This window comes from Delphinus delphis, chromosome 1 (assembly GCF_949987515.2).
Source record: "Delphinus delphis chromosome 1, mDelDel1.2, whole genome shotgun sequence".
Taxonomy (NCBI): domain Eukaryota; kingdom Metazoa; phylum Chordata; class Mammalia; order Artiodactyla; family Delphinidae; genus Delphinus; species Delphinus delphis.
The window spans coordinates 67,475,315-67,502,730 of NC_082683.1; the positions used below are offsets into that span (position 1 = coordinate 67,475,315).

Consider the following 27,416-nt stretch of genomic DNA (forward strand, 5'->3'; position numbering starts at 1 on the left):
GATCTGGATGACATTGAATGGCTGGTTACTGTTGAGTGAAGTAAAACAGACTTTTAACAGCTCCTGGGTAATGTCTGAAAGGTAAAGTGACATAAGATAAATGTCTGTGTTCTACTCTGAAAATAGCAAAAGGCATATGGAACCAAGATTTAACTTAGTTGGCTTGTAACTTAATCCCACTTTAAACATGCTTTGGCATAATGAAGGTTGTAGTGTGATTTTTTTTTTTTGCAGAATTAATACCAACGATGGAAAATAATTAAGAAGATAAAGGTTTGAAAGTTATGAATGCTGATTTAATTTTGTAAATAATTGATTCCTCAGAGTTTGTGTATGTATTTTCAAAGGTCATATATGCACTGAAAAGAGAATACTGGGAATTTTTCTGGATACCTGAGTGCCCCAAAATACCAGTTTTATAGCTGTTTATAAATGTAAAACGATTATGTTGTTTTGTTCTCAAGTTTGATGAAAAAATTTTAAATTCCTAAAAGAACTTTTATTTTTGAAAATAGAATAATTTAACCTCAGATTTTGTTCAGTTAATAGTCATTTAGTAGTAGGATTTTGAACTGACAAGTTAGGTATTTTAAAAGGATTGATGTAAGCTTCATTTGAAAACAATTATAACTTAAATTTGGAAGATAAATGGTTAAAATGTCAACTATGGTCCTATCAGATATAAAGTAGAAAAAAATATGCTATGCGTATGGTTATTTTTGATACTTAATAGGAATAAACCTTGTCCCAATTCACCCTTCTGCTTGGCTTAGAGATTGGAATACAAATGGCAAAACTTGAGTTTCAACTAAATTGATGGTTTGGATTTTTTAAAACTTTACACTTCCTGTAGATCATCATAAAAGGTCTGTTTTCTGGTACTTGGGGGTTGTAAACAGGATTTGGAACATTTATGGTAAAGGTAATAAACTTTATTTTGGGAAAAAATGATGGAATAGAAACTTGGATTAATGAAAGCCAAAGAGATTTCCGATTTCTTTTCAAACAAGATTAAGTATCTGACAAATTTAGCAGATTGAAAATCAAAATAAAAATCTGTATATATTTTGTTCTTTGCTTTTTTCATACTTGTGATAGAATTTGAAGAGTATCAGTTGCTTGCTACAATGTAGTCACATCTATAAGTGAGTACTGAATTTGTTTGAAAATGTAATTTTTTTTAACTTTTTATTTTATATTGGAGTATAGTTGATTAACAATATTGTGATAGTTAAAAAACTATAAACAGAAAAGTGATTTGGTTATATATGTATATATATATGTCTCTATTCTTTTTCAAATTCTTTTCCCATTTAGGTTGTTACATAATATTGAGCAGAGTTCCCTGTGCCAATCAGTAGGTCCTTGTTGGTTATCCATTTTAACTACAGCAGTGTGTACATGTCAATCCCAAACTCCCTAACTATCCCTTCCCCCCACCCTTCCTCCCTGGTAACCATAAGTTCCTTCTCTAAGTCTTGAGTCTGTTTCTGTTTTGTAAATAAGTTCATTTGTATCATTTCATTTTAGATTCCACATATAAGCCATATCATTAAGATATTTCTCTTTCTCTGAGTTACTTCACTTAGTATGACAGTCTCTAGGTCCATCCATGTTGCTGCAAATGGCATTATTTCGTTCTTTTTTATGGCTGAATAAGATTCCGTTGTATATATGTACCACATCTTCTTTATCCATTCCTCTGTTGATGGATATGTAGGTTGCTTCCATGTCTTGGCTATTGTAAACAGTGTTACAATGAACATTGGGGTGCATGTATCCTTTCGGACCATGTTTTTCTCCATATATATGCCCAGGAATGGATTGCAAGATCATATGGTAGCTCTATTTTTAGTTTTTTAAGGAACCTCCATACTGTTCTCCATAGTAGCTGTACCAATGAAAATGTAACGTTAACAGTTAGATGATAGTATGTGAAGATATTGACATCGACGTTCAGAATGCTTTATATTGGTAATAGGTAGCCTGTCTTGGTATGGTCATATTAACCATTTACAAATGCCTTTAAAATTTTTCAACACTGCAAATCATTGGGGAGGAATTCCCTGGCAGTCCAGTGGTTAGGACTCTGTGCCCTCACTGCCAGGGGCCCAGTTGCAGTCCCTGGTTGGGGAACTAAGACCCACAAGCTGCCACAGTGTGGCCAAAAAATAAATAAAAATAAAATCATTGGGGCAGTTATATTTGATCCTCAAGTAAGCAGAATAAACATGAGGGACCTAAACCAGATCATTTTGGGCCTTTCAGTGTTTTAAAGTAGACCTTAGAGACTGATGATATCTTCCTGAATTATTTTAATTGGTCAGTTTATCACAAGTGACTGGCCAGACAACATTTTATGTGAATAATTCATTTAATTTGAATGAACCTACCAGTTATCCCGATTTGGGCAAGGCCACTTGCAACTTAAATTGCTCTGTTTCAGGCTATCTGTGGTATATGCTGATAGCTGGTAGATAATCCAACTCCAGTTATTATATACCAGTTTAAGTTATTATTTACTCAGAAGCTTTTAAAATCTGAAATAGTTTAATATTTTTTAAAAATAAACATGTCTCCTTTATAGTACTTTCTCCTCTTCTTGGCAGTGTTCAGAATCAGTTTGAAGCACTTTGAGAGTCTTGTCAGATTATTTCCCATTGATTTGTATTGTTTTCCTTTTAGATTCCAGAATTCTAAATAAAGACTGATGTTCAAACGAAAAAAGAAAAAGAAAAACCAACCATAGAATATGAAATATAGCAATGACAAGGAATGTCAATTTCTGAACTTTTCACCTTTTCTTTTAAGATAAAGATACAGATATCACCATGAAGGGGAATATGGATGACTTTGGCCTGAGAGACACCTTGAGTGTCACATCAACCGATTCTTTTGCTTCAGCAGCAGAGGTAGGACATATATGTTCCTAATGAGGATTTCTTATTCTTTTTAGGTGGAGAATACAGTTTTGCCATTGTGCTGTAATTCAGTTCAGTAGCCATTTATTGAGTATCAACTCTGTAGATAGATACAGAGATACAAAGATGATAAGATACCAGGATACAAAGATGAATATACCATGAATATAAGTTCCCACAGGAGCTTAGAGTCTCTTTAGAGAGGTGGACATGTAAACACAAACTTTAGATAAGCACTTTCATACACTGTGGATTATGGGTGAGGCATATAAGTGTCTCAACGGAAAGCAATTAACCTTATATCAAGTGTCTTAAACATATTCAGATTCTTTAGCTGAGAGATCATACCTCTAGATATTTTTTCCAAGGAAATGATCGGATTCAAAGATTTATATATAAAAATATTCACTGTAGCATTTTTAATAATAATGAAAAACTGAAAACAGTCTAATACCAAATTATGGAACATCCATAATTTGAAGTATTATATTGCCATAAACATGTTTCCAATAATTTTTAATGACATGGGAACACATGTTAAGCGAAAAGAGTGGTATGTAGGTTTTATACAGAGAGTATGCTTGTAATTTTGTAATAAAGAAAAACATGTATGTGGTATATTATGTAAGTATTTAGGCTGAGGAAAAGAAGACTAGATATAAATACACTAATGTGTAAGGAGTGGTGATCACTGAATTACAGATTTATGGGTAATTTGTTTTCCACTGAGATTTAAATTTTTTATCCAAAGAGAAGATTGCAAAGTGGTCATCTTTTTCTACTTGAAACAGCTTTAAAAAATCACATATGGCCAATTTTGTCTTAGAATTATTTCATTTTTATGGTAGATTTTGGATACTAATGCTGTCCTTTTTCATATCGATAGTATCACACATCTGTAATTGATGTGTGAATTCAAGCTCTAGTGTGGAAAGCTTTAGGTGTTCCAACACCCTGTACCCTAAACCTTGATTCTGCCTTTTTTAAAGCTGTACTGACCATAATCTTTCATTGTCTCAAGATTTTTCTGTATATGTATATTTTAGCTATTGCTCACAGTATCATCTCCTGAATTGTTCATCTTTTTCCTTATATTTTTATACTTGTAAGTTTGCAACACACAGAACATATCTACTTGTTTTATGAAGAACCTATTTCCTCTTCTTTTTACTATTCTATATAGACAGGGTTATCTTTCTGTTTTTTCTAGCTTTATTGAGATATAGTTGACATATAACTTTGTGTAAGTTTAAGCTGTACTAAGTGATGATTTGATACACATATATTGTGGAATAATGAACACAGTAAGGTTAGTTAACACATCCAGCACCTCACATGATTACCTTTTTTTCTTTGTGGTGGGAACGTTTAAGATCTACTCTCTTAGCAACTTTCAAGCATGTAATGTAGTATTGTTAACTGGGGTCACTATGCTGTACATTAGATCCTCAGAACTTACTCATCTTCTGACTGGACATTTGTACCCTTCGACCAGCATCTCCCCACTTTTCCCACCCCCAGTTCCTGGCACTCACCATTCTAAATCTCTGTTTTTATGGGTTTGGCTTTTTTAGATCCCACATGTACGTGATACCATACAGTACAGTTGACCCTGGAACTGCATAGGTTTGAACTGTGTAGTGCATTTATACGTGGATTTTTTTTCAATAAATACATACTACATTATCTGCAGTCGGTTGAATCCGAGGATGTGAAACTGCGAATACTAAGGGCCAACAATAGGACTTGAGCATCTGAGGATTTTGGTGTCCGAGGCAGGTCCTGGAACCAGTCCTTTGAGGAAACCATGGGATGACTATTTTCAACCACATGGGGGGTCAGCGCCCCTAACCAGCACATTGTTGAAGGATGAACTGTATTTGTCTTTCTCTGTCTGACTTCACGTAACATAATGCCTTCAAGGCCCTGCCCCATACATATTGTTAATGGCAGGATTTCTTTCTTTCTCATGGATGAATAATATTCCATTGAATATATATAAATATATGTATACCACATCTTCTCTATCCATTCATCCATTGATGGACATTTGACTTGTTTCCATTTCTTGGCTATTGTGAATAGTGCTGCAATGAACATGGGAATGCAGATATCTCAAGATAGTGATTTCATTTTTTTTTTTGATATATACCCGAAAAACAGTAGGATTGCTGAATTATATACATATATATTTTTTTAATTTTTTTATTTTATTTTGTTTAATTCTATTTTTGGCTGCGTTGGGTCTTCATTGCTGCATGCGGGCTTTTCTGTGGTTGCGGCGAGTGGGGGCTACTCTTTGTTGCGGTGCTTGGGCTTCTCATTGCAGTGGCTTCTCTTTTTGCGGAGCACAGGCTCTAGGCGCACGGGCTTTAGTAGTTGTGGCATGCAGGCTCAGTAGTTGTGGCTCGTGGGCTCTAGAGCGCAGGCTCAGTAGTTGTGGCGCACAGGCTTAGTTGCTCTGTGGCATGTGGGATCTTCCCGGACCAGGGCTCAAACCCAATGTCACCTGCATTGGCAGGCAGATTCTTGACCACTATGCCACCAGGGAAGCCCTGAATTATATTTTTTGGTATATACCTAGAAAAGAAGTAGGATTGCTGAATTATATATTTAATTTTTTCAAGAACATCCATATTGTTTTCCATAGTAGCTGTACCAGTTTACATTTCTACCAACCATGCACCAGGGTTTCCTTTTCTCCACATCCTCGCCAGCATTTGTTATCTCTTGTCTTTTTGCTGATAGCTATTCTGTTTGAGGTGATGTTTCATTATAGTTTTGACTTGCATTTCCCTAATGATTAGTGATGTTTAACACCTTTTAATGTACCTGTTGGCCATTTGTGTCTTCTTCGGAAAAATGTCTATTCAGGCCCTCTGAATATTAACCCCTTATCAGATAGATGGTTTGCAAATATTTTTTCCCATTCTGTAGGTTGCCTTTTCATTTTGTCGATTGTTTCTTTTTCTGTATAGAAGCTTTTTAGTTTAATTCAGTCCCACTTGTTTATTTTTGCCTTGTTGCTTGTGCTTTGGGTGTCATATCCAAAATATTGTTGTCAAGACAAATGTCAAGGAGCTTTTTCTCCCTATTTTTTTTTTTAGGAGTTTTATGGTTTCAGGTCTTAGGTTTATGTCTTTAATTCATTTTGAGTTAATTTTTGTGAGTGGTGTAAAATAGGGTTCCAATGTCTTTCTGCATGTGGTTATCCAGTTTTCCCACTACCATTTATTGAAGAGTCCTTTCCCCACTGAATATTCTTGGCCCTTTTGTCAAATATTGGTTGACTTTATATGCAAGGGTTATTTCTGGGCTCTTGGTTCTGTTCCATTGGTCTGTGTCTGTTTTTATACTAGTATGATACTGTGTGATTACTTCAGCTTTGTATTATTGTATGAAATCAGGAAGTAGAATACCTCCAGTTTTGTTCTTTCTTAGGATTGCTCTGGCTAGTTGGGGTCTTTTGTGTTTCCACACAAATTTTAGGATTTTTTTTTCTGTTTCTGTGGAAAATTCCATTGGAATTTTGATAGGGATTGCAATGAATCTCTAATGGCTCTAGGTAGTATGGACATTTTAACAATATTAATTCTTCTAATCCATGAACATGAGTGTCTTTTCATTTATTCGTGTCTTCTTTAGTTTCTTCATCAAAATATTACAGTTTTCACTCTACAGATTTTTCATTTCCTCGGTTAAATTTATTCCTAAGTGTTTTACTCTTTTTCATGCTATTGTAAATGGGACTTTTCTTAATTTCTCTTTTTGATAGTTTGTTTTAGGGCATAGAAATGGAACTGATTTTTGTATATTGATTTTTGTATCCTGCAACTTTACTGAATTTGTTTATTAGTTCTAATAGTTTTTTGGTGGAGTCTTTAGGATTTTTCTGTGTGTAAGATCATATCATGTACAAACAGAGGCAGTTTTACTTCTTTCTGATTTGAATGTCTTTTCTTTGTGTCTCTTGCCTAATTGCTCTGGCTAGAACTTAACAGTGCTATGTTAAATAGAATTGGTGAGAGTGGGCACCCTTGTCTTGTTCCTGATCTTAGAGAAAGAGTTTTCGACCTTTCAATGTTGAATATGATGTTAGCTGTGGGCTTGTCATATGTGGCCTTTATTATGTTGAGGTGCATTCCTTCTATGCCAAATTGTTGAGAATTTTTATCATAAAAGGATGTTTTATTTTGTCAAATGCTTTTTATCTTTCTTGCTGTAGACACTTATGTCCTAAATGGTTTGTAAAGAGAATTGCAAGTCACTTTGCATTTTTTCCACTGTGAAGAACAATATACCTTTAGAGCAAATTGCTCTAAAGTTTCTTTATAATATGCAACCTTAAAAAATATTTTGCCGGGCTTCCCTGGTGGCGCAGTGGTTGAGAGTCTGCCTGCCGATGCAGGGGACACGGGTTCGTGCCCCGGTCTGGGAAGATCCCACATGCCGCGGAGCGGCTGGGCCCGTGAGCCATGGCTGCTGAGCCTGTGCGTCTGGAGCCTGTGCTCCACAACGGGAGAGGCCACAACAGTGAGAGGCCCGCGTACCGCCAAAAAAAAAAAAAAAAAAATTTGCCCAAGTATTCATTGTACTCACTTTAAATTTGTGGTTTAAGTTACAAAGCTTTGATAAACTAAAAAAAACTTATGGAAAACAAAATGCATGAATACCACAAGAAGGGCTCACTATCTGAGAAACCTCCTAGGAATGCTTCTAGGGTATAAATGTATGATCTCAGAATGTGAATGTTCCAAGATAAATTGCGTACTAAGAAATGTTTGTTAAATTATTTTTAATAGCATTTACTATATGCCAAGCACTTAAGAAAAACTGCTTAATGAAGAAAGTTATTAAGAAAATAAGACCAGAACTGCTTATGAAGTTAAACAGTTTGTGATCATTTGAAAGCTTTATTCAGAATTATCAGAAAGAGTTTTCACCTATTTAGATTAAAACAAGTCCTGGCATAAGCTTTTCTCTAAGGTTGGTCAGTCATTTGTGAAAGTGATTAACAAAATTTTCCTGTATAAGCTTTGCCAAACATTGGTTTGGAACCAGAGCCTTTTTTCTCTGAAAAGTCTTTTTTTTAAATAATAGCTTTATTGAGATATAATTCACATACTATAAAATTCACTGTTTTAAAGTATACAATTCAGTGTTTTTTAGTATATTCAGAGGTGTGCAAACTTTCTAATTCTAGAACATTTTTATCACCCCCAAAAGAAACTCCTCCCTATTGGTCATCGCTCCCTTTTCTCTCCCTTTTCTCTGCCTAATCGCCCTTGGCACTTACTCCTATACCTTCTGTTTCTATGAATTTGCCTATCCTGGGCATTTCATACAAATAGAATCACTCAATATATGATCTTTTGTGTTTGATGTTCTTTCACTTAGCTTAATTTTCAAGTTCTGAAAAGTCTTTTTAATGTTAGGGTACCACTGCATTGAGTACTCTCCTAACTCTCCCATCTGTTAAAGAGATAGGTAGGGACTAATATTGCAGAGAGAGAGTTTTTAGCTGTAAATTTAGTTTTTCTTAGAATTACCACTCTGCACTGTGTGCATGTTTAATATATAAGTTTTAGGGTGCTCTTTAAAGAGAAAAAATTTTATTTCTTATAATTCAGATACCTATACTTATGGTCTAAAAGGAAGCTTGGAAAGCTTTTGATGTACCTCTCTGATTTGATAGCACTTGTTTATAGCGATCCAGAATTATCTTACTTCCTCTGGGGTCAATTTGTCTCTTTTATTTTGGGCTCTCATTCTTGTGCCAATGGTTTTCCTTTTAAATGTGAAAGCTTAGCTGGTGACTGGACTGATTTCCTTAGGTAGATTGTGGAGGTTGAGAGCATTGTTTTCTGTTTGTTTCTTCCTTGAATAGGTGAACAGGAAGGATAACTGGGCTCAGTTGACTTCTTTGAGGTTGCTGATTGGCAGGCTTTTCTTTAGGATGAATGGTCTGTAAAGAGCCTAATAGTCAGGGCACACCTGGATGCAGAATGAAGAGGGCCTTACTCTGGGGGACCCATCACTCACCCTAGCAGACTTACTTTCCCCAGGTAGTTCAAGTAATTTTTGTTTGTTTGTTTTTTGGCTGCACCATGCAGCTTGTGAGATCTTAGTTCCCTGACCAGGTATTGAATCCAGGCCCTTGGCAGTGAAAGCATGGAGTCCTAACCGCTGGACTGCCAGGGAATTTCCGTTCAAGTAATTTTTTTTTTTTATTAAGTTTATATTATTTATTTATTTTTGGCTGCATTGGGTCTTCGTTGCTACGCGAGGGCTTTCTCTAGTTGGGGCGAGTGGGGGCTACTCTTCGTTGCGGTGCACAGGCTTCTCACTGCGGTGGCTTCTCTTGTTGCAGAGCACGGGCTCTAGGCATGTGGGCTTCAGTAGTTGTGGCACTTGGGCTCAGTAGTTGTAGCTCGCGGGCACTAGAGCACAGGCTCAGAAGTTGTGGCGCACGGGCTTAGTTGCTCCGCAGCATGTGGGATCTTCCCGGACCAGAGCTCGAACCCGTGTCCCCTGCGTTGGCAGGCAGGTTCTTAACCACTGCGCCACCAGGGAGGCCCCCGTTCAAGTAATTTTTAAAGAGAAATGTTCTCTGGTTGCAAATTCTTTTTTGGGGGGCAGAGAGTAGAATAAGATATAGGACAACTACAGTTGTTTGGACAGACTTTCATTTAAACTACTATTTTCAATCCCTCTTCTTCAGTCCTGCCCTCATACCTGCTCACTGTGAGCCTGGTTCTCTTTGAGGCTCTGCTTAGCAAATGTCTCCTCTTTGACTGTATCCCCTCTTGAACTTATTCTGGACTATGGCTTCCTCATCTCTTTCATCTGTCCACACACTTCCATTTGCTTTCCAGTGTTTGGAAATCTGTGTGTCTTCCTTTTGCTCTTAGTATTATTTCCACTGTTATATTAGTTATCCGTTGCTATGTAATAAATTACCCACAACTTATTGTCCTAAAACCAGTAGAATTCAGGTGTGGGCTGGGGGCTGGTGCCAAGGCTGTAGGTCCTGTCCTGGGTCTCAGAAGTGTGTGCTAAAGAGTGGGACCACATGCCCCAGTTTGGGAGTTAATTGCCAGAGTCCTCAATTTCCTAGGGATTAAATCAAGTAGAGGGCATGTGTCTTTGTGTTAATCTAGATTAGAGCCTTCTAAGTCCTGGGGGTTCCACACTTGGAGTTTAATAGAGGCACAAGCGTTTTAGGAGTCCTTCTTAAAATCCAAGTCTTATGGGGTGGTTTTCTGGAGCTCTTGGACCTTAGGGTTAGTCCTGTGAGAACTAAATCCTAGGGCTAATCCAAGGAGCCCGTCGTTTTGGTATTTAATTGTGAAGCCACATATATTAGATAAGGAGTGACTCCTGGACTGAGCGTCCCTACCAAAGGCAGCAGATACCATCTTTCAAAATAAAAAGAGGGTCCTGCTTGGAGAAACTGTCGAGGAGAAGCTCCCACAATACAAGAACATTGGCCTGGGCTTCAAGGCACCTGGAAGGCCATTGAGGGCACCTACATTGACAAGAAATGTCCCTTTACTGGTAATGTCTCCATCTGAGGGCGCATCCTATCTGGTGTGGTGACCAAGATGAAGATGCAGAGGACTATTGTTGTCCGCTGAGACTACCTCCACTACATCCAAAAATACATAAGAATATGTCCATGGACCTGTCCCCCTGCTTCAGGGCCATCCAGATTGGTGACATTGTCACAGTGGGGGAGGCTGGCCCCTGATCAAGACTGCGAGTTCAGCATGCTCAAGGTCACCGAGGTTGCCAGCATGAAGAAGTGATTCCAGAAATTCTGAGACTGGACGCCTGCCCACTCCCCCAGTTATTTCCCATACAATAATAAGAACAATAGCAAATATTTGTTATCTCATTGTTCTGAGGGTCAAGAATTTGGAAATGGTTCTGGCTTGAGGTCTTTTGTGAAGTTGTAGTCAAGTATGTTGGCTGGGGCTACAGTCATCTGAAGGTTAACTGGAGCTGGAGAATCTGCCCCAAGATCACTTACATGAATGGCATGTTGGTGCTCCCTGTTGGTAGAAAACCTAAGTTTTTACGGTTTTATGGACTTCAATAAGACTGCTGGAGCCTGTTCACAACGTGGCACCTGGCTTCCCCAAGAGAGAGTGAGACAGAAGCAGTGACTGTTATAATCTAGCCTCAGAAATCACACTCCATTATTTCTATATGTTATTGGTTACACAGGTCAGCCCTCTTCAACATGGGATGAGGTATGAAGTACCAGGAAGAGAGAATCATCATGAGGGCTGTTTTAGAAGGTGGTTATTGTGGGTTTATTTCCTTTTTTATTTCTTTTCTATTAGTGACATAGGAGATACAATCAGCCCGCTTTCTTTAACTGTAAGTCCTATTTGTAATTTTACGTGATTATTTTGAAAGGAAAATGTAAATGTAAAAAATAGTCTGTATTAAAATTGAACTTAGCCTATTTTATGCCCCAGCTTATAATAGTTTTGGAACTTTGGACATTTCTTTCATGGTTGTTCAGAGGCTTTTAAAAATATTAAAGCTTTTAAAAATACTACTTCACATTCAGCAAAGTCATTGCTTGTCAAAGAAGATAAGACATCTCATGGAGGGCAAGGGGGAAGTAATTTGGGATGTTAAATAATTTAGAAATAAAGCACATTTCAAGTTTCAGCCAGCAAAGAAAAAGAACCCTTTTTCATGGTAAATTGCATGTTATGCAGAGATTAAACTGTGTTTCTGACTGCTTCTGAAGTAACGGCTCTAGTAAAATGTTAATCTTTTTCTGAAACCTTCTAAAAAGTTTTTGGGAATTTTGTCAAAAAAATTCTTCCTGTAAGATACATGCTAAAATGAGAATTTAAGCCATCATCTTAGTGATTTACTTTAAAAAATTTAAGACTTTTTTTTTTTAAGATTTAATTTTATTTTTACTTTTTTGGCTGCGTTGGGTCTTGCTGCTGTGCGCGGGCTTTCTTTAGTTATGGCGAGCGGGGCTACTCTTCGTTGTGGCGTGCAGGCTTCTCATTGCGGTGGCTTCTCTTGTTGTGGAGCACGGGCTCTAGGCGCGTGGGCTTCAGTAGTTGCAGCACGTGGGCTCAGTGGTTGTGGCTTGCGGGCTCCAGAACGCAGGCTCAGTAGTTGTGGCGCATGGACTTAGTTGCTCCGCAGCATGTGGGATCTTCCTGGAACAGGGATCGAACCCGTGCCTCCTGCATTGGCAGGCGGATTCTTACCCGCTGCGTCACCAGGGAAGTCCTTAAGACATTATTTAAGTTAATGTTTCTGAGTTGTCATTGTCTCTTATGAAGAATTGATGATAATGTTAGCCAGTGTCAAATCTTAAATATGATGTATTTTCACAGCTGCAGGCTTATTTTAAGAGACTTAAACGATCACCTCAGCCAAACCAACAAATAAACAAGATAGACTAAAAAATCAAGACTTGATCCTGGAATCCCTCATTGTTGGATTTGTTCACTTCTTATTAGTATAAATTATTTTATGTAGAGAGTTTAATTGGAGCCTCAGTTTCCTCCTTAGAATTTTTCTCTGCTGGTAGGTGTACATAGATCCTATTTGTTTTGACAGTGGTACAAAACTTTAAATTATTTAATATCTAAAGAATTTCCACTCTAATTTTTTAAACTGTTAGCTTTTTTTTAACCTCAAATACACTTTGCCTTTAGCGTAATATATCTTCCTTAAAACATGCAGGAAATATTACTTAAAGCAGACAGTATATATAATGGCAGGTATTGTCATTTTGTTTACTTTTTGTTTTTTTTGCCTCTGGACTAATAGACGTATATATACTGTCCTAAATAATGCTGATGTGTAAACTTATTCTCCTTTGGATTTTTGGATAAGGCTGATAGGAGAGTATGTATAGTTTGATATTTAAAAGTACATATAAGCTCTGGAATGAATGCCTGGTTTTAAGTTCTACCATTTAGTAGTGGGCCTTGGGGCAAGTTCCTGCTAATCTAAATCTCTGTTTCTTTACCTATAAAAGGTGGATAGTAATAGTACCTACTTTATGAGTGGTTGTAAAGAAATGAGATAATCAAGTTAAAGCATTTAGCCCAGCATGGGTGCATATGAAGTGCCAGAACTACAGCATGGAGAAACACTTCTGGAATAGCAGAGTAAAAACTTCCAAAGATCTACTCCACAAAAGCAATGAAAGCACTGGCAAACATTGTCAAAAATCAAAATGTTCAGAACTCTGAAAATTAAACATTTGTAAAAATTCGAGGAAAAGAGCTGAACCTCCATGAGAACAGTAAACTTTGTAAATTTTTAACTTGTTCTATTTCTAGCCCTTTCTCCACAGTAGTCTTGAAAACGAACAGCTTCATAACCATCAGTTATACCATCAGTTATCTATGGTAACTGAAAATCAGGGGCTCAGCAGCCACTGGAAGAAACTTAATGGCTTTGGAGCTTCCCCAAAGTCCCATCACTAGAGAATCGTCACTATTTGGCTTGTATGGCAGCTCCTTGCAAAGCTCCATTCTCAGGACTTGTCTTTATTTGACCTGACTTAGAGCTTGCTCTGTGCAAAATTTCTATCCCTAGAGCCTTTGTTGAAAAATATCAGTGGTAATTGTTTAACACTGGAGCTGCCTCATTCCCCAATTTTTAAAAGGAAAAACTGGGCAATGAGATGTTTATAGGGAGCTTTGAAAAGCTCCAGTGTATTTCTGAGAATCTAGAAGGTCATAAGCATGTGCAGGGCTATGCATGTGTCCAGCAAAGACCTTAGAAGTCCCTAACCTCTCACCTCTGGCCAACCTTGATGCTCTGCACAAAAGAAAAAGTTAAGGCAGACAAAAGAAAACAAACAATTAATTGGCATTTATCAAAAGTAGAAACTTTTGTGCTTTAAAAGACACCAAGAAAGTGAAAAGACAGTAGAATGGGAGAAAATATTTGAAAATCACGTATCTGATAAAGGTCTTATATCCAGAATATATAAAGAACCATTACAACACAACAATAAATAGACAAATAACCCAATTTAAAAATGGTCCAAGATTTGAACAGACATTTTTCCAAAGAAGATATACAAGGGCCAATAAGGAGATAAAAGATGTTCCACATCATTAGTCATTAGAGAAATTTAAACCACTTCACGCCCCACTTCAACCACTAGGGTGGCTATAATAAAAAGAGATGGCCAATAACAATTGTTGGCAGAGGTGTGAAAAGATTTAAATCATCATACATTGCTAGTGGGAATGGAAAATGGTGCAGCCACTTTGCAAAACAGTTTCCTCAAAAAGTTAAACATAGAGTTACCATCTGACACTTCCATTTTTAGATATATACTCAAGGGAATTGAAAATATAAAAGACTTGTACATAAATGTTCAAAGCAGTCTTTCTTATTCATGATTATCAAAAAGTGGGAACAGCCCACAAGTCTATCAGTTGAGGAAAGGATAAACAAAATGTGGTATATCCCTACAGTTCAGCCATAAAAAAGAATAAAGTACTGATATATGCTGCGTTATAGATGAACCTTGGAAACATTATGCTATGTGAAAAAAGCCAAACACAAAATGCTGCGTATTACTTGATTCAATTTATGTGAAGTTTCCAGAGTGGGAAATTCCATAGACACTGAAAGATTATTGGTTTCCCGGGCCTAGAGAGAAAGGGACATAGGGAGCGACTGCTGATGGGCAGAGGGTTTCTTGTTGGCATAGTAAAAATATTCTGAAATTGGAAAGTGGTGCTGATTGTACAACCCAGTGAATATACTAAAAAGCCACTGAATTGTACACTTAAATGGGTGAATTTTATGGTATGTGAATTATCTCTCAGTAAAGCTGTTATTAAAAGCAAACAAAAAACCTCTACAGCGTCCCATTTAAATGGATCACCTGGTATTGAAAAATAAAATCACTCCAGAGTTTTCCTGTTAGCTGGCAACTCTATAGTGTTGGCAGTGTTTTTTCTTTTTTGTCATCATTTTCTTTTTTTCCGCATCTTTATTGGAGTATAATTGCTTTACAATGTTGTGTTAGTTTCTGCTGTACAACAAATTTATTGGTTTTTAATGAACTATCAGAAGGCTGGAATTTCATTTGTAGAGTTTTTATGCTAGCCATAGGTACATGACTCTTCTTCAGTTATACAAAGGTTAGTCGAAGCTACATATAAAAAAAAAAATTCCCTGGAATTAGCCAAATTGAGATTATTACAGTGTTTTTCTAGACAACTTTACTTCATTTTCAATCATGAGTTATAATGCTTTTAAGCATTCTTTGGATGATAAAATTCTCTTCTTTTTTTTCAATGCTTCATCATCAGTTTTTCTTGTTGGTGAACTGTAGTTGTATTCAGAATTAACTATAAGCTTGTTATAAAGTTTTACTCTTTTTTTACAACTGAATTTTGAAATAAAATGAATTCAGATCTTACTAGCTATAAAATCTTACTGAATTATTTTCACATTTTAATAAAATTGAGTATATTTTAATATTAGCAAGATCCTATTTTCTATTTTTTATAGTTTTTCTTCTCGTATCAGTGTAGTCTGTTTTAACCCACTGTATTCTTAGCTTGCAGAACACAAAGAAGTACAGCATATCTACAGTCTGGAGTCTCTTTGCCACTGCCCTTTTTATGAAGAGGCCATGCATTTAGTTGAAGAAGGAAAAATTTACTCAAGAGTGCTTAGGTATCATGCTTATGTTTGTAAAAAATATTAAGATGCTGTTGCTATGTTTGTCTGATATTTGTTAAAAATATTTATTAGAATAGGGGAAAATATGTTCTAAGGCTCAAAAAAAATTATTTTTACATGTTTTGTCAGTACTGAAAAGACATGTGTTTTTTTATTAAGGTCCCGAGGTTAAGCCTTGTTCGAGTCCACATTTGTAGTAGGCTTGATCTTAAATGCACTTTAACAGTTGTCTCCCCTGTTTATTACTTAGAACTGAAATGTTGGAGTGCCTAGGAGACAGTGATTTTCTTGCCAAACTTCACTGTATTCGACAGGCTTTTCAGGTATTTTTTTTAACAGTAAGTGACTTCACCCAGCCACTCATCCCCACCCTCATGCCATAGAGTCCAGCTGCATATAAACAGGACAGCCCTGTGCTCTTTATTATCCTTATTCCTATTGGCAAATAAAAAGTCTGCTAAGTTTGTTTTTCCTGCCTGCTGTTTCCCTTCATTTGTCTTCATTTGTCATCCTCTGCTATAACTTCCTGGGTCTACCACATTTTGTCAGAATAGAATATTTTGTTGCTAAAGATGTATGTGTATAAATTGCTGCTTAAAATATAGATCCTTTTTCTTACTGTCAATTAGCATGTGTTCTAGAATATTTTTATTTGAATCAGATGTGAAATCATTGATTTCCTAAAATGAAATAAGGTCATTTAACAACAAAATTATCTTTATTTTTCTATGTTTTGGAGTTGTATAATATTTATTTTGGATTTTCTAATATGAAATTGAACAGAATTTAAATTCATATTTATCTCCCTTTAATCTTTTTTATTATATGTTCAAGAGCTATTTTTTAAGTATTTTTCTTTTTTAAAAAATTTTATTTGTTTTATTTATTTATTTATTTTTGGCTGCATTGGGTCTTCGTTGCTGCGCGCGGGCTTTCTCTAGTTGCAGCGAGTAAGGGCTACTCTTCTTTGCGGTGCGCAGGCTTCTCACTGCAGTGGCTTCTCTTGTTGCGGAGTATGGGCTGCTTCTGTAGTTGTGGCTCGCAGGCTCTAGCACGCAGGCTCAGTAAGCTGTGGCGCTTGGGCCTAGTTGCTCTGCGGCATGTGGGATCTTCCCGGACCAGGGCTCAAACCTGTGTCCCCTGCATTGGCAGGCAGATTCTTAACCACTGCGCCACCACGGAAGCCCTCAAGAGCTATTTATATTTTAGTAACTTAGGACCTTTTCTGTGGTCTGCCTGCTGAAATAGAGTCACATGCCATGTATTGACTGTATTTGGGTTATTTATGCATAGATATGCTATAAAGTCAAATGTCCATTCAAATTAATTATAGGTCTCTTTTTTCTTTGTTTGGGGATGGATATTTTTCAGGTAATTCTTTCAGAAACAGCCAACAGGATATTCCTTGCTGAAAGTGGGAGGAAAATTTTATCAGCGTTAATTGTAAAAGCACGAAAGGTAAACTTGTTTTGTTGGCAGGTTTTTTTATTGTTGTTATTTCAGTTGAGCTGAAGATTAAGATGCATTAAATTTTTAATAGAAGAAAATGTTTTTGTAGATAGTTACAAAGGTTCACATATTGAAAATAAATAACCCAGGGACTTCCCTGGCAGTCCAGTGGTGAAGAATCCACACTTCCACTGCAGGGGGCATGGGTTTGATCCCTGGTTGGGGAACTAAGATCCCTCATGCCGTGTGGCGTGGCCAAAAAAATAAATAAATAAGTAGCCCAAAGAGCATTGATTTCTACTTGGGTTCATTTGTTTTCTTTGTATAAAGTTCACACTGTTTTGATCAAGTTGATAAATTATTCTCAATTTGCCATAAAACTTGTGAATGTCATGGTAAGAATTATCATTAGATCTGCTACTACAGCCACCACTATTGTTATTTCTAATACCTCTTCTCTTACGTCCCTCAATCCTGTTCAGTAAGAAGGTTCCAGGAAGTAGTATAGATCTCAGAAATCTGGAAATATAAATTGAGCTGCCTCTTACTCATCTTCATGGGACTGACAGAGGCAGAAGCAATGGCAAGAACTTTATGAAGACTGTGAGGAACCACTTTCCTTTATGCAGGTTGTGTCCAGATAATGAGGGAAAAAACAAAAACCAGACTTTCTCTGAGCCCTTTGAACACCTGGTTTTCAGACCCAGTCCCTTTGAACCTCAGTTCCCTCATTTGTAGAATAGAATTTTATTTATGGTACCCTATTTCAGAGAGTCCTTACGATGATTAAATACAGGATAAATGGGAAAGCAAATTTTTAAAAAATACAACATAAATTTAGGGTGATATTAACTACTTGCAATTCCCAATGTAAATCTTTTTTTTTAACAAGAAACAGAATGTTTAATGATTATATGAAAAAGTTCCATAGCATTATAGTCAAAGAAATTAAAATTAAAACAACACAGTAGCTTGTTCTGCCTATCAAATTGCTACCACTAGAAAGAAAATAAACCCAGCGTAAATCTTACGTTGCTTTCTTGGCCTTCCCAAGGCAGATAAACCCACTGATTTGAACTAGAATTCCTCCAAAAGGAATAGAACTGCATCGAAAGCATCGCGTAGTATCTGCTGTAACTGAGTTTTCATCTTAAGGACTGACCTAAATAAGCACACATATTTGAGTAGTAAGCAGTTTGTGAATGACATTTTACATAACATTCTTAGTCTTGGCTTCTGCAAAATGTTGGACTAACAAAATATTAAATCAAATGAATACGGCATCCCTTGAAAGTGCGTTTTAATTCAGTTACCTAATAGAATGAAGATCTAACAAACTTACTTGAAGAGTAACTTATTTACTTTGTAGGCTTGAGCCTTGTTATAAAGTCGGGCTTAGGATTAAAGTGTGTTTTCTTCTACAGAATCCGAAGAAGTTTGAAGATGTTTTTGATGAAATGATCTATTTTTTAGAGCAGACTGATCACTGGGATAGTACTGAAATGGAACTTGCTGCTAGAGGAGTAAGTTCAAATTTTTTATAATAGTTGTCCCCCTTAGTTATTTACTCAGAATATTTACATAATTTGAGGCCACTGTTTCTTTGTCCTTGTTAAATGACAGTAAAACCAATTGTGTGATGGTGGCTATGACAGAGTCAGAAACAAGAGCAACCACAGTCTTTATACATTGAGGCAGCAGGTGAAAATACTATTTTTTTAGGAAGCCCTTCATTCCTTCTCTCCCTGTCTTCCATCCAGAAGTCAATGAGCAGGCGCCAGCAGGGTGGTAATGGTAGCCTGTGCAAGGATGGTTTCAGCTAGGACAGTGGCAGCTCAGTGGGGCCAGGGAATTGGCTGCATACACAGGATCAGACAAACAATTAAATACATTAAGAATGATCAGAACCAGATAACTCACTGTCAGAGAAGGGAGGTATAAAAAAGCTAGGATTGGAATTGGAGCTGTCAGTGTGAATTCATAGTTTACAATATAGATAGATAGATAGGGAAATAAATATACATAAACACGCATAAACTTCCTAGCTCTATTCACTGCGAGGGTCTGGGAGCAGAAACACCTCAAAAGAAATTATTTCTAGCACACAGATTTTAACTTCTAAGTACCACTCTCCACTAAAAGGAACTAGGACTTCTTGGAAAAATGGCTGATTTCTGCGCTGGATTAGAGAAAGCACATGATGAGCCTGGAATATTTTGTTATGGAAGCTAAAAGAATGAGTTTGCAAGGGACTGAAAGGCTTTCTAGGCAGAGAAGACAGTAGGTGCAGAAACACGGAGGCACGATCTTTCCTTCTCTGGTGTTCCCTCACTCAGTGAAGGAATTGGCATCCGTTCAGTTGCGCAGGCCCGAAACCTGGGACTCATGCTTTTACACGTCACTGGTCCTCGCCTACTTTATCATATTCATCTCTAAGTTTTGTCAATTTAACTCCTATATACCTTTCAGTTTCTGCAACTTTTCTCTGTTGCTGCCCGCCCCGTGGTAGTCTGAGTAACTGTTGTTTTCCCTTGGGCTACCCCAGCGTTTTGCATTCCCCAATTTCTTGCCTGCTTCTCCCCTCCTTGCATTCACTCTTCCTCCTCTCTGTTCTGCTCTCCACATTTCTGCCAAAACGGTCTTGAGCAATACAAATCTGAATATTACTCAGCCATAAAAAAAAAATGAAATCTTCTCATTTGTGACAACATGGTTGGACCTAGAGGGTATTATGCTGAGTGAAATAAGTCAGGCAGAGAAAGACAAATACTGTATGATTTCACTCACATGTGGAATCTAAAAAACAAAACAAATGAACAAACTTAACTAAACAGAAATAGAGTCATAGATACAGACAGGTAATTGCCAGATGGGAGGGGGATGGAGGGAGAAGAAGAAATAGGTGAGGGAGATTTAAGAGGTACAAACTTTCAGGTATAAAATAAGTGAGTCACAGGTATGAAATGTACTGTGTGGGGAATATAGTCAATAACTATGTAATATCTAGACTAGACTTATCATGTTGATGATTTTAAAATGTATGGAAACATTGAATCACTGTGTTGTATACCAGGAACTAACATAGTGTAGGTCAATTATACTTTAAAAACAAACAAACATAATCATAGAAAAGGAGATCAGATTTGTGGCTACCAGAGGCAGGGGGTCAGGGGAAGGGGAGTTGGATGAAGGTGGTCAAAAAGTACAAACTTCCACTTATAAGATAAATAAGTACTACAGATGTAATGTACAACACATTAAAGATAATGAACACTGCTGTATAAATATGAAAGTCATTAAGAGAGTAAATCCTGAGTTCTCAAGGAAAATTTTTTTTTCTAATTCTTCCGTGTTGTATCTATATGAGATGATGGTGTTCACTAAACTTACTGTGGTAATCATTTCATGATGTATGTGAGTCAAATCATTATACTGTACACCTTAAACTTTTACAGTGCTGTATGTCAATTATGTCTCACTGAAACTGGAAAAAAAAAGAAATAGATTCATGAGTTACCAAAGAATAAAAAAGAAGATCTGATCATCCATCTCCCCTCCACCACTACCCCCCAAAATACTGTGAGGATAAAATCCAAAGTCATTAACCTGGGCCATAAACTGTGCAGGAGCTGGCCCTTCCTCCTGTCTCTAGGCACTCGCCCCCGTGCTGTAGAGAGCTGCGGCACACGTTCAGTGATACTCTTTGGCTCCACATCACTGTGTTCTTTCTTACCTTCAAGTATTGATAAGGCATTTCATGTACTTGGCTTGCCTCACTCCTTGAAAAAAGCCCTCACTGACATCCAGTCTAGATTAGAAGCTCCATCATAAGCTTTCATAGTACCGTGTACTTTTTCCTTTACTGTGCTTATCACAGTTTTAATTGTGCATTTGTGCAATTATTTATTGCTGTCTTTTCCCCACTAACCTCTAAGCATATAGTTTGCTTACTGTAGAAGTCTCAGCACCTGGTACAGCATGTAGTACAATACAATTTGCATGAATGAATGAAAGAGCGAGAGGTTCATGATGTGGTGGGGAAGACAGGCAGATACACCAGTAACTAAATGACGGAACAGAATGAGCATTGTGGATACCATAATATTTGGTGGGCCAAAAAGTTCGTTCGGGTTTTTCCTTAACATCTTATGGAAAAACCCAAACAAACTTTCTGGCCAACCCAATAAAAGCATGAACAAAGAACTCCTAGAATAGAGTGGAGGGAGAGATTAATTTCACCTGATAGGATCTAGGAGGGAACAGCTGTCATGTGAATTATAATTTCTGGTGGTGAGTTGTTCTCATAGTTGTCTCTCTTCTTCCTCTGTTTTTGTCAGAGATATAATCTGATTCAACTAAAAATGTACTGCTGTTGTAATGTATCAGTATGAAGCCCTGGCTCAGACTTCATTTCAGCTCTATGTAGTAATAATTTGTTTTAACTTATAATTTAATGCAGGTGAAAAATCTAAATTTTTATGATGTTGTTTTGGATTTTATATTAATGGATTCCTTTGAAGATTTAGAAAACCCACCCACATCCATACAGAATGTAGTAAATAATCGCTGGCTAAACTCCTCCTTCAAAGAAACCGTAAGTGGTGGTTTACCTTTCTCAACCATTTAAATTTGATGAAAATTAGTCAGAATTGGGAAGATGGGGACTTCCCTGGTGGTTCAGCAGTTAAGACAATACACTCCCAATGCAGGGGGCCCAGGTTCGATCCCTGGTCGGGGAACTAGATCCTGCATGCTGCAACTAAGAGTTCGCATGCCGCAACTAAAAGATCCCGTGTGCTGCAACTAAGACCCAGTGCAGCCAAATAATAAATAAATAAATATATTTTTAAAAACAAAATAGGAAGATGAATAAGATTTATATATATGTGTCTGCCTGTAGACGACTGTTATGGAAACTGAGCTCATCCTTTGATATTGGGATCAGATGTGTATGATATGTAACATCTGAAGATGAAATTTCCTTTTGGCTCTTCTGTCAGTCCCTGCCTCGACCTGGAGGACCCAGTATTTCTTCAGATCTCAAAAAACACTTGGGTTTCAAACTAGTTCAGGCCTAACAAAAAATTATCTGTAACTGAAATGGCTCTATGACTAAACAAATATAGCAATTTCAGTGAAAAGACGATATATATATTTTTGGAGGAAAAAAAAATATATATATTATAATACTTTTCCTTCAAAGTATGCTTTAACCATAAAAGATACATGTCTCCATTTCTGTAACTGATTTGGGACAGTGACGTTGATCGAAGTGGGGTCATGCCAGAGTAGGGTCAGATTCCTTCAGGATCCACTTGGGTGTTTTTGTCCCTGTCATTATGGTTATGTTTCTTAGTTCTTTATTTGAATAAGACTGTTGGTTCAACTCACAGCTATTTCCAGCACTACTATTCTTGAAGAAAAAAATATTACTTGAACTATAATTACCAAGTTCCTTGTCACTGGAGTCCACCCTTTTTCTTTTAGTGGCTTTGTATTTAATTTTAAAAGTTATAAACATCTTTTCATTGATATTTACAAACAATAGAAGGAACATGGACTATTTCTTTTTAGTTAATGTTTTAAACATTTTAGATCTTTAAACTTTGAATTTCTAATTAAAGTCACTCTTTTCTAAATGGAAAGTTTATATAGTTATAAATTTAAATCTTGCTTTTTCTCCTCTGTATATGTTTAGGCTGTGGCTTCAAGTTGTTGGTCAGTGTTGAAACAGAAAAGGCAACAGATGAAGGTAAAATTCATTATGTCTTGGAGTTCTCTGTAAAGTAATTTGAAGCTCCTGTCAAAGAAACTTGTGAGTCAGTTCTCAGCGGGGGATGGCAGCTCATAAGCACTGTCCCTCAAGCTAGATGAGTGATCTTTTGGCACTGCATTGGCTTCTCTGTTTTTAAAGTTGCAAACAGTGCTAATAGACTTTTTTTTTCACTTAATGATATTTTAAGATTAAAAAAATTGTTTAGGGCTTCCCTGGTGGCGCAGTGGTTGAGAGTCCACCTGCCGATGCAGGGGACACAGGTTTGTGCCCCAGTCTGGGAGGATCCCACATGCCGCGGAGCGGCTGGGCCCGTGAGCCGTGGCCACTGAGCCTGCGCGTCCGGAGCCTGTGCTCCACAATGGGAGAGGCCACAACAGTGAGAGGCCCACGTACCGCAACAAAAAAAAAAAAAAAAAAAATTGTTTAGCATAGTGGATTCCACTTCATGTAATCCAGTTGAGAAATGATGATTGATTAGCTGGTTTATTCAACTGAGAGCGCCTACCAAAAAACATCTCAAAGTCATATCCTGCTCGCACGCTCCGCACCCTCCAGGCTATCTCACCCACCACACACTGCTCTCACATACACTCTTGTGGTAAAGGAGGATGGACTCTGGGGTGAGGCTGCCTGAGTTCAGATGCCACCTACCAGCTATGACCTCAGGCAAGTCTTGACCTCTCTATGCCTTAGTTTTCTCATCTCTAAAGAAGAGCATAGTTTCCACCTCATGGGGTTTTTTGAGGATTAAATGTAGTGTCTTAGAACAGTGCTTGACACAGTGCATTATGCACCTGTAGGTTATTATTATTTTATTATCATTTGCCCACTGACCTACAGTATTTTGTCATGTCCATATTTCTAAGTCTGAGCCTTACACCTTTGAGATAGTATTGCCAAGTGCAGTGTTTCTGGAGCATAGGTCTCACAGCATCTGCAGAAGGTGCTTGTTAAAAATAATTCTGGAAACCATATATTTGCATAATTCTTGTTTCAAAGATGTTGTACAGGGTTGTATTGTACAACATGGGGAAAAAGACAATATTTTGTAATAACTGTAAATGGAATGTAACCTTTAAAAATTGTATAAAAAATGATTCTAAAGACCCTGTGTTTTTAGCAAGCTCTCCAAATGATTAGAAACTCTAACATCTGAGAACCACTGGTTTAGGGCTGGGGAACAGACTTGTAGACTTAGGTTTGATTTTCGCACTAACCATTATGATCATAGGCAAGTTACTGTCAGCTGACCTTCAGTTTTCCTGTTTGCAAAATGAAGTTAATACCTACCTCATAGAGCTGCTGTAAAGATGAAATGGGATAAAACATAAAATTAAGAGTAAATATAAAAAAGAGTTTAATAAGTAGTAGTTTCCATAATAATAATGATAGTAATATTATTATCATTATACCTAACCTTATTTCTTACTTCTTAGTATAAATCTCATGCCTTGGACTAATATTCTTCCTGTATCCACAGATAGCTATATATCTTACGTCTTGGGGAACTATTTCCTATCCTGGAATGTCATACTCTATCCTGTCTACTTAAATAAATTTTACCTACTGTTTCAGTTCACGTTATTCCTTGATGAAGCATGACTCTTCTACTTCAGCCTATGCTAACTTCATACCTGTCTGAATTCCTATTATAGTTAATATATATAGTTAATATAAGTATGGGATTTAGAATTTTAATATATGCAGAACATCTCTTAGACTACAGTCCATGTATCCATGATAACTTTTTGGCCTTTACTAACTAGCTGTATGTGAGTTAGGATAGGTTTTTTTTTGTTTTGTTTTGTTTTGCAGTATGTGGGCCTCTCACTGTTGTGGCCTCTCCCGTTACGGAGCACAGGCTCCGGACGCGCAGGCCCAGCGGCCAGGGCTGACGGGCCCAGCTGCTCCGCGGCATGTGGGATCTTCCCAGACCGGGGCACAAACCCATGTCCCCTGCATCGGCAGGCAGACTCTCAACCACTGCGCCACCAGGGAAGCCCAGGATAGGTTTTTTAACCCCTCTGAAGTCTCACTTTTTACATATTAAAATGATACTAACATGACCTAATTTTTCAGGAACGTTTTATTAAATTAAATAGAACCTAGCATATTATCTGGTATATAGTGGGTACTCATTAAATGGTAACTGCTGTTATAATATATTTTTAATTTGAGATTTAAAAGACGTCTTGGAGCCTGTAAAATAGAAGATAACTCCTCCAAGAGGCAGGATCTTAAGGCATACTTATCCCCAGTAGATGCTATGACAAAATCTCACAGGATGTTATTTAACAAAGGAGATTTAGAAAGTTATTAATAAACTTAGAGAGTTTCCTAAATCACAACTGTATGTATTACTATTTCACAAGAAGGTGCATTGCCTAATTAAATGCTTCAATAATATCTGGTTCCTTAACTAAAAGTTAGAATTCTAGTAAGCATATTTTTGTGCTTAATCAATTAAAAATTCATTTTAGTCTTTTTCAGATAATCTAATTAAGTGATTGAGTAGAATTTCTTAAATTCTACTGAACTAGCTAAAACCATGTTAGTCTCATTCATCCTAAAAATTATACTGCTAAGGAACATTGTAGCATTCTTGTTATTGCTTGGTTACAGCACTGTGATTGCTTTTTTATGAGGTAAAAGTGCCTTTAAGAAATAATGTTTTCAGCAAATTGAGACTGTTGGCTAGGATATGAAATCTACTTAAAGCATTCTGTGACTCTAACAGTTACTTGTTAAGTGTATTAACTGTCTTATTAGGCTAGCTTATCATTGACCCTTGGTCTGTCCTTAAAAAGAGCTGGTCATATGATGGATAGCAAGCAAATGCAAGAAGGTAAAAATAACTTGATTCTCCTTTACTTCGTAACAGATCCCAGATGGATTTTTTGCCCATTTTTATGCCATTTGTGAGCACATCAGCCCTGTCCTAGCCTGGGGTTTTTTGGGTCCTAGAAATTCTCTCTATGACTTATGTTGCTTCTTTAAGGTATGTTCAGTCATTGAATCATTTCTTTTTTCTAAACTGAAAAACGGATAAAGTTTTATTCTGTTTGGTTTTGGTTTTGTAGAAGAATGTTATTTAAATGTAAGATTATAAAAGTCACCCATGCCAGTGAAACAGTATTATATAGATTTGGTGTTTTATCCTGGAGAAGATTCAACAAGTCCATTCACCTTATCAGTTTCTTCTTTAATGTGTACATGTTCTCATGTGTGTTACAATGTTAAACAAATTGCTATAGACAGTTCTGCATGCCTGGACACTTCTGAAATTTGTAAAACAAATAATATCTGTCTTTATTGCACATGTGGCAATTTAGAAATAAGTTCTAGTTAAAGGTAATATGAATGATAAAATCCCAGCTGTGAGAAATAAGGTGGGAGTTTAAAATTGTATTCCAAAGTCAGCAGTTTAAATTTACCAAAACACAAATTGCAGCTTGTTGCAGAAATTTCTGCCTGGCACAGTGCCAAGAAAAGTCTCACTATTTAATAGTCCTGAATTTAGGCTGAGTTTCAAGGAGCAAATAAAAGTAAACATAAGTATGAATTTGAAAGTTTTTGATGTTTGAAACTTTGGATGTTACTCTATACCCTTCACTTAAAAAATTAAATTATTTTGTTTATGTGCCGTTAATGTAACATTTATGTAAATGGTTTAGGACATTTTTTTTTTTCCTGTCATTGAAAACTCAATTTTTGATTAATTTACTTGACCTCTCAAGTGTAAGGTATGTGTTTAGAGGGAAAAGTTTGGACTGGGAATTAAGTATGCCATTAATGAGCACTCTGATTGTGGGCAAATCATGCTTTGTCCTCCTCCTCTTCATAAAATGAGGGAACCATACAGGTTGATCGCCAGCGACCCTTCCAGATATAAAATCCAATGAAATCTATAAACTGTGCCTTCTTAGTACCTCTTAACAGTTGATTTCTGTAGGATAGAAATTAAATATTCCTGTTTTTTTGTTCTTTGGAATTACTTTGTTTTCCATCATGGCATAACAACCTGAGACTTACTTAGTAGTATACAAGTTGCTTAAAATGGGTTTCAGCATAAGTATTAAGTTACTGAAGTGAAATATTCTTCACGATCTTCCACTGATTTGAGACCTGAAATTATTTTTATTTTTCACATGTCAAGTCATTTTTGGTACATTTGAAATTTATAAGTTATAATTATTGGAAATAGTTTACTTTCCTGTCTTAAAGTAGTACCAGTGCCCATAGGTAACAATGAAAACTTCAATTATTCGGAAAGGACTAATAGTAGCCCCTTAGGTTTATACAGTGCTTTAGTATTTACCAGCATTTCCCAGAGATTTTTTTTTTAACATCTTTATTGGAGTATAATTGCTTTACAATGGTATGTTAGTTTCTGCTGTATAACAAAGTGCATCAGCTATACATAAACATGTGTCCCCATATCTCCTCCCTCTTGCATCTCCCTCCCACCCTCCCGAGATTTTTTTTTTTTTTTTAAGATTTTTTTTTTTTAATCATTACATCAGCCCTGAGTAGTAAAAAATGACAGGTAGTAATTATCCCTT

The 27,416-nt window shown here is 36.8% G+C and overlaps 1 protein-coding gene across 1 annotated transcript in view; it reads left to right on the forward strand.

Moving 5' to 3' along the window:
• The window catches only part of MIGA1 (mitoguardin 1), a 91,438-nt gene that overhangs the window by 59,971 nt on the left and 4,051 nt on the right, over window positions 1–27,416 (forward strand). The window contains exons 8-15 of the mRNA XM_060006136.1: window positions 2,812–2,912; window positions 15,505–15,623; window positions 15,880–15,952; window positions 17,001–17,087; window positions 18,503–18,601; window positions 21,538–21,672; window positions 22,777–22,830; window positions 25,736–25,852. Of these exons, the coding sequence (XP_059862119.1) occupies window positions 2,812–2,912; window positions 15,505–15,623; window positions 15,880–15,952; window positions 17,001–17,087; window positions 18,503–18,601; window positions 21,538–21,672; window positions 22,777–22,830; window positions 25,736–25,852 (785 nt within the window). The remainder of the gene's footprint in view (window positions 1–2,811; window positions 2,913–15,504; window positions 15,624–15,879; window positions 15,953–17,000; window positions 17,088–18,502; window positions 18,602–21,537; window positions 21,673–22,776; window positions 22,831–25,735; window positions 25,853–27,416) is intronic.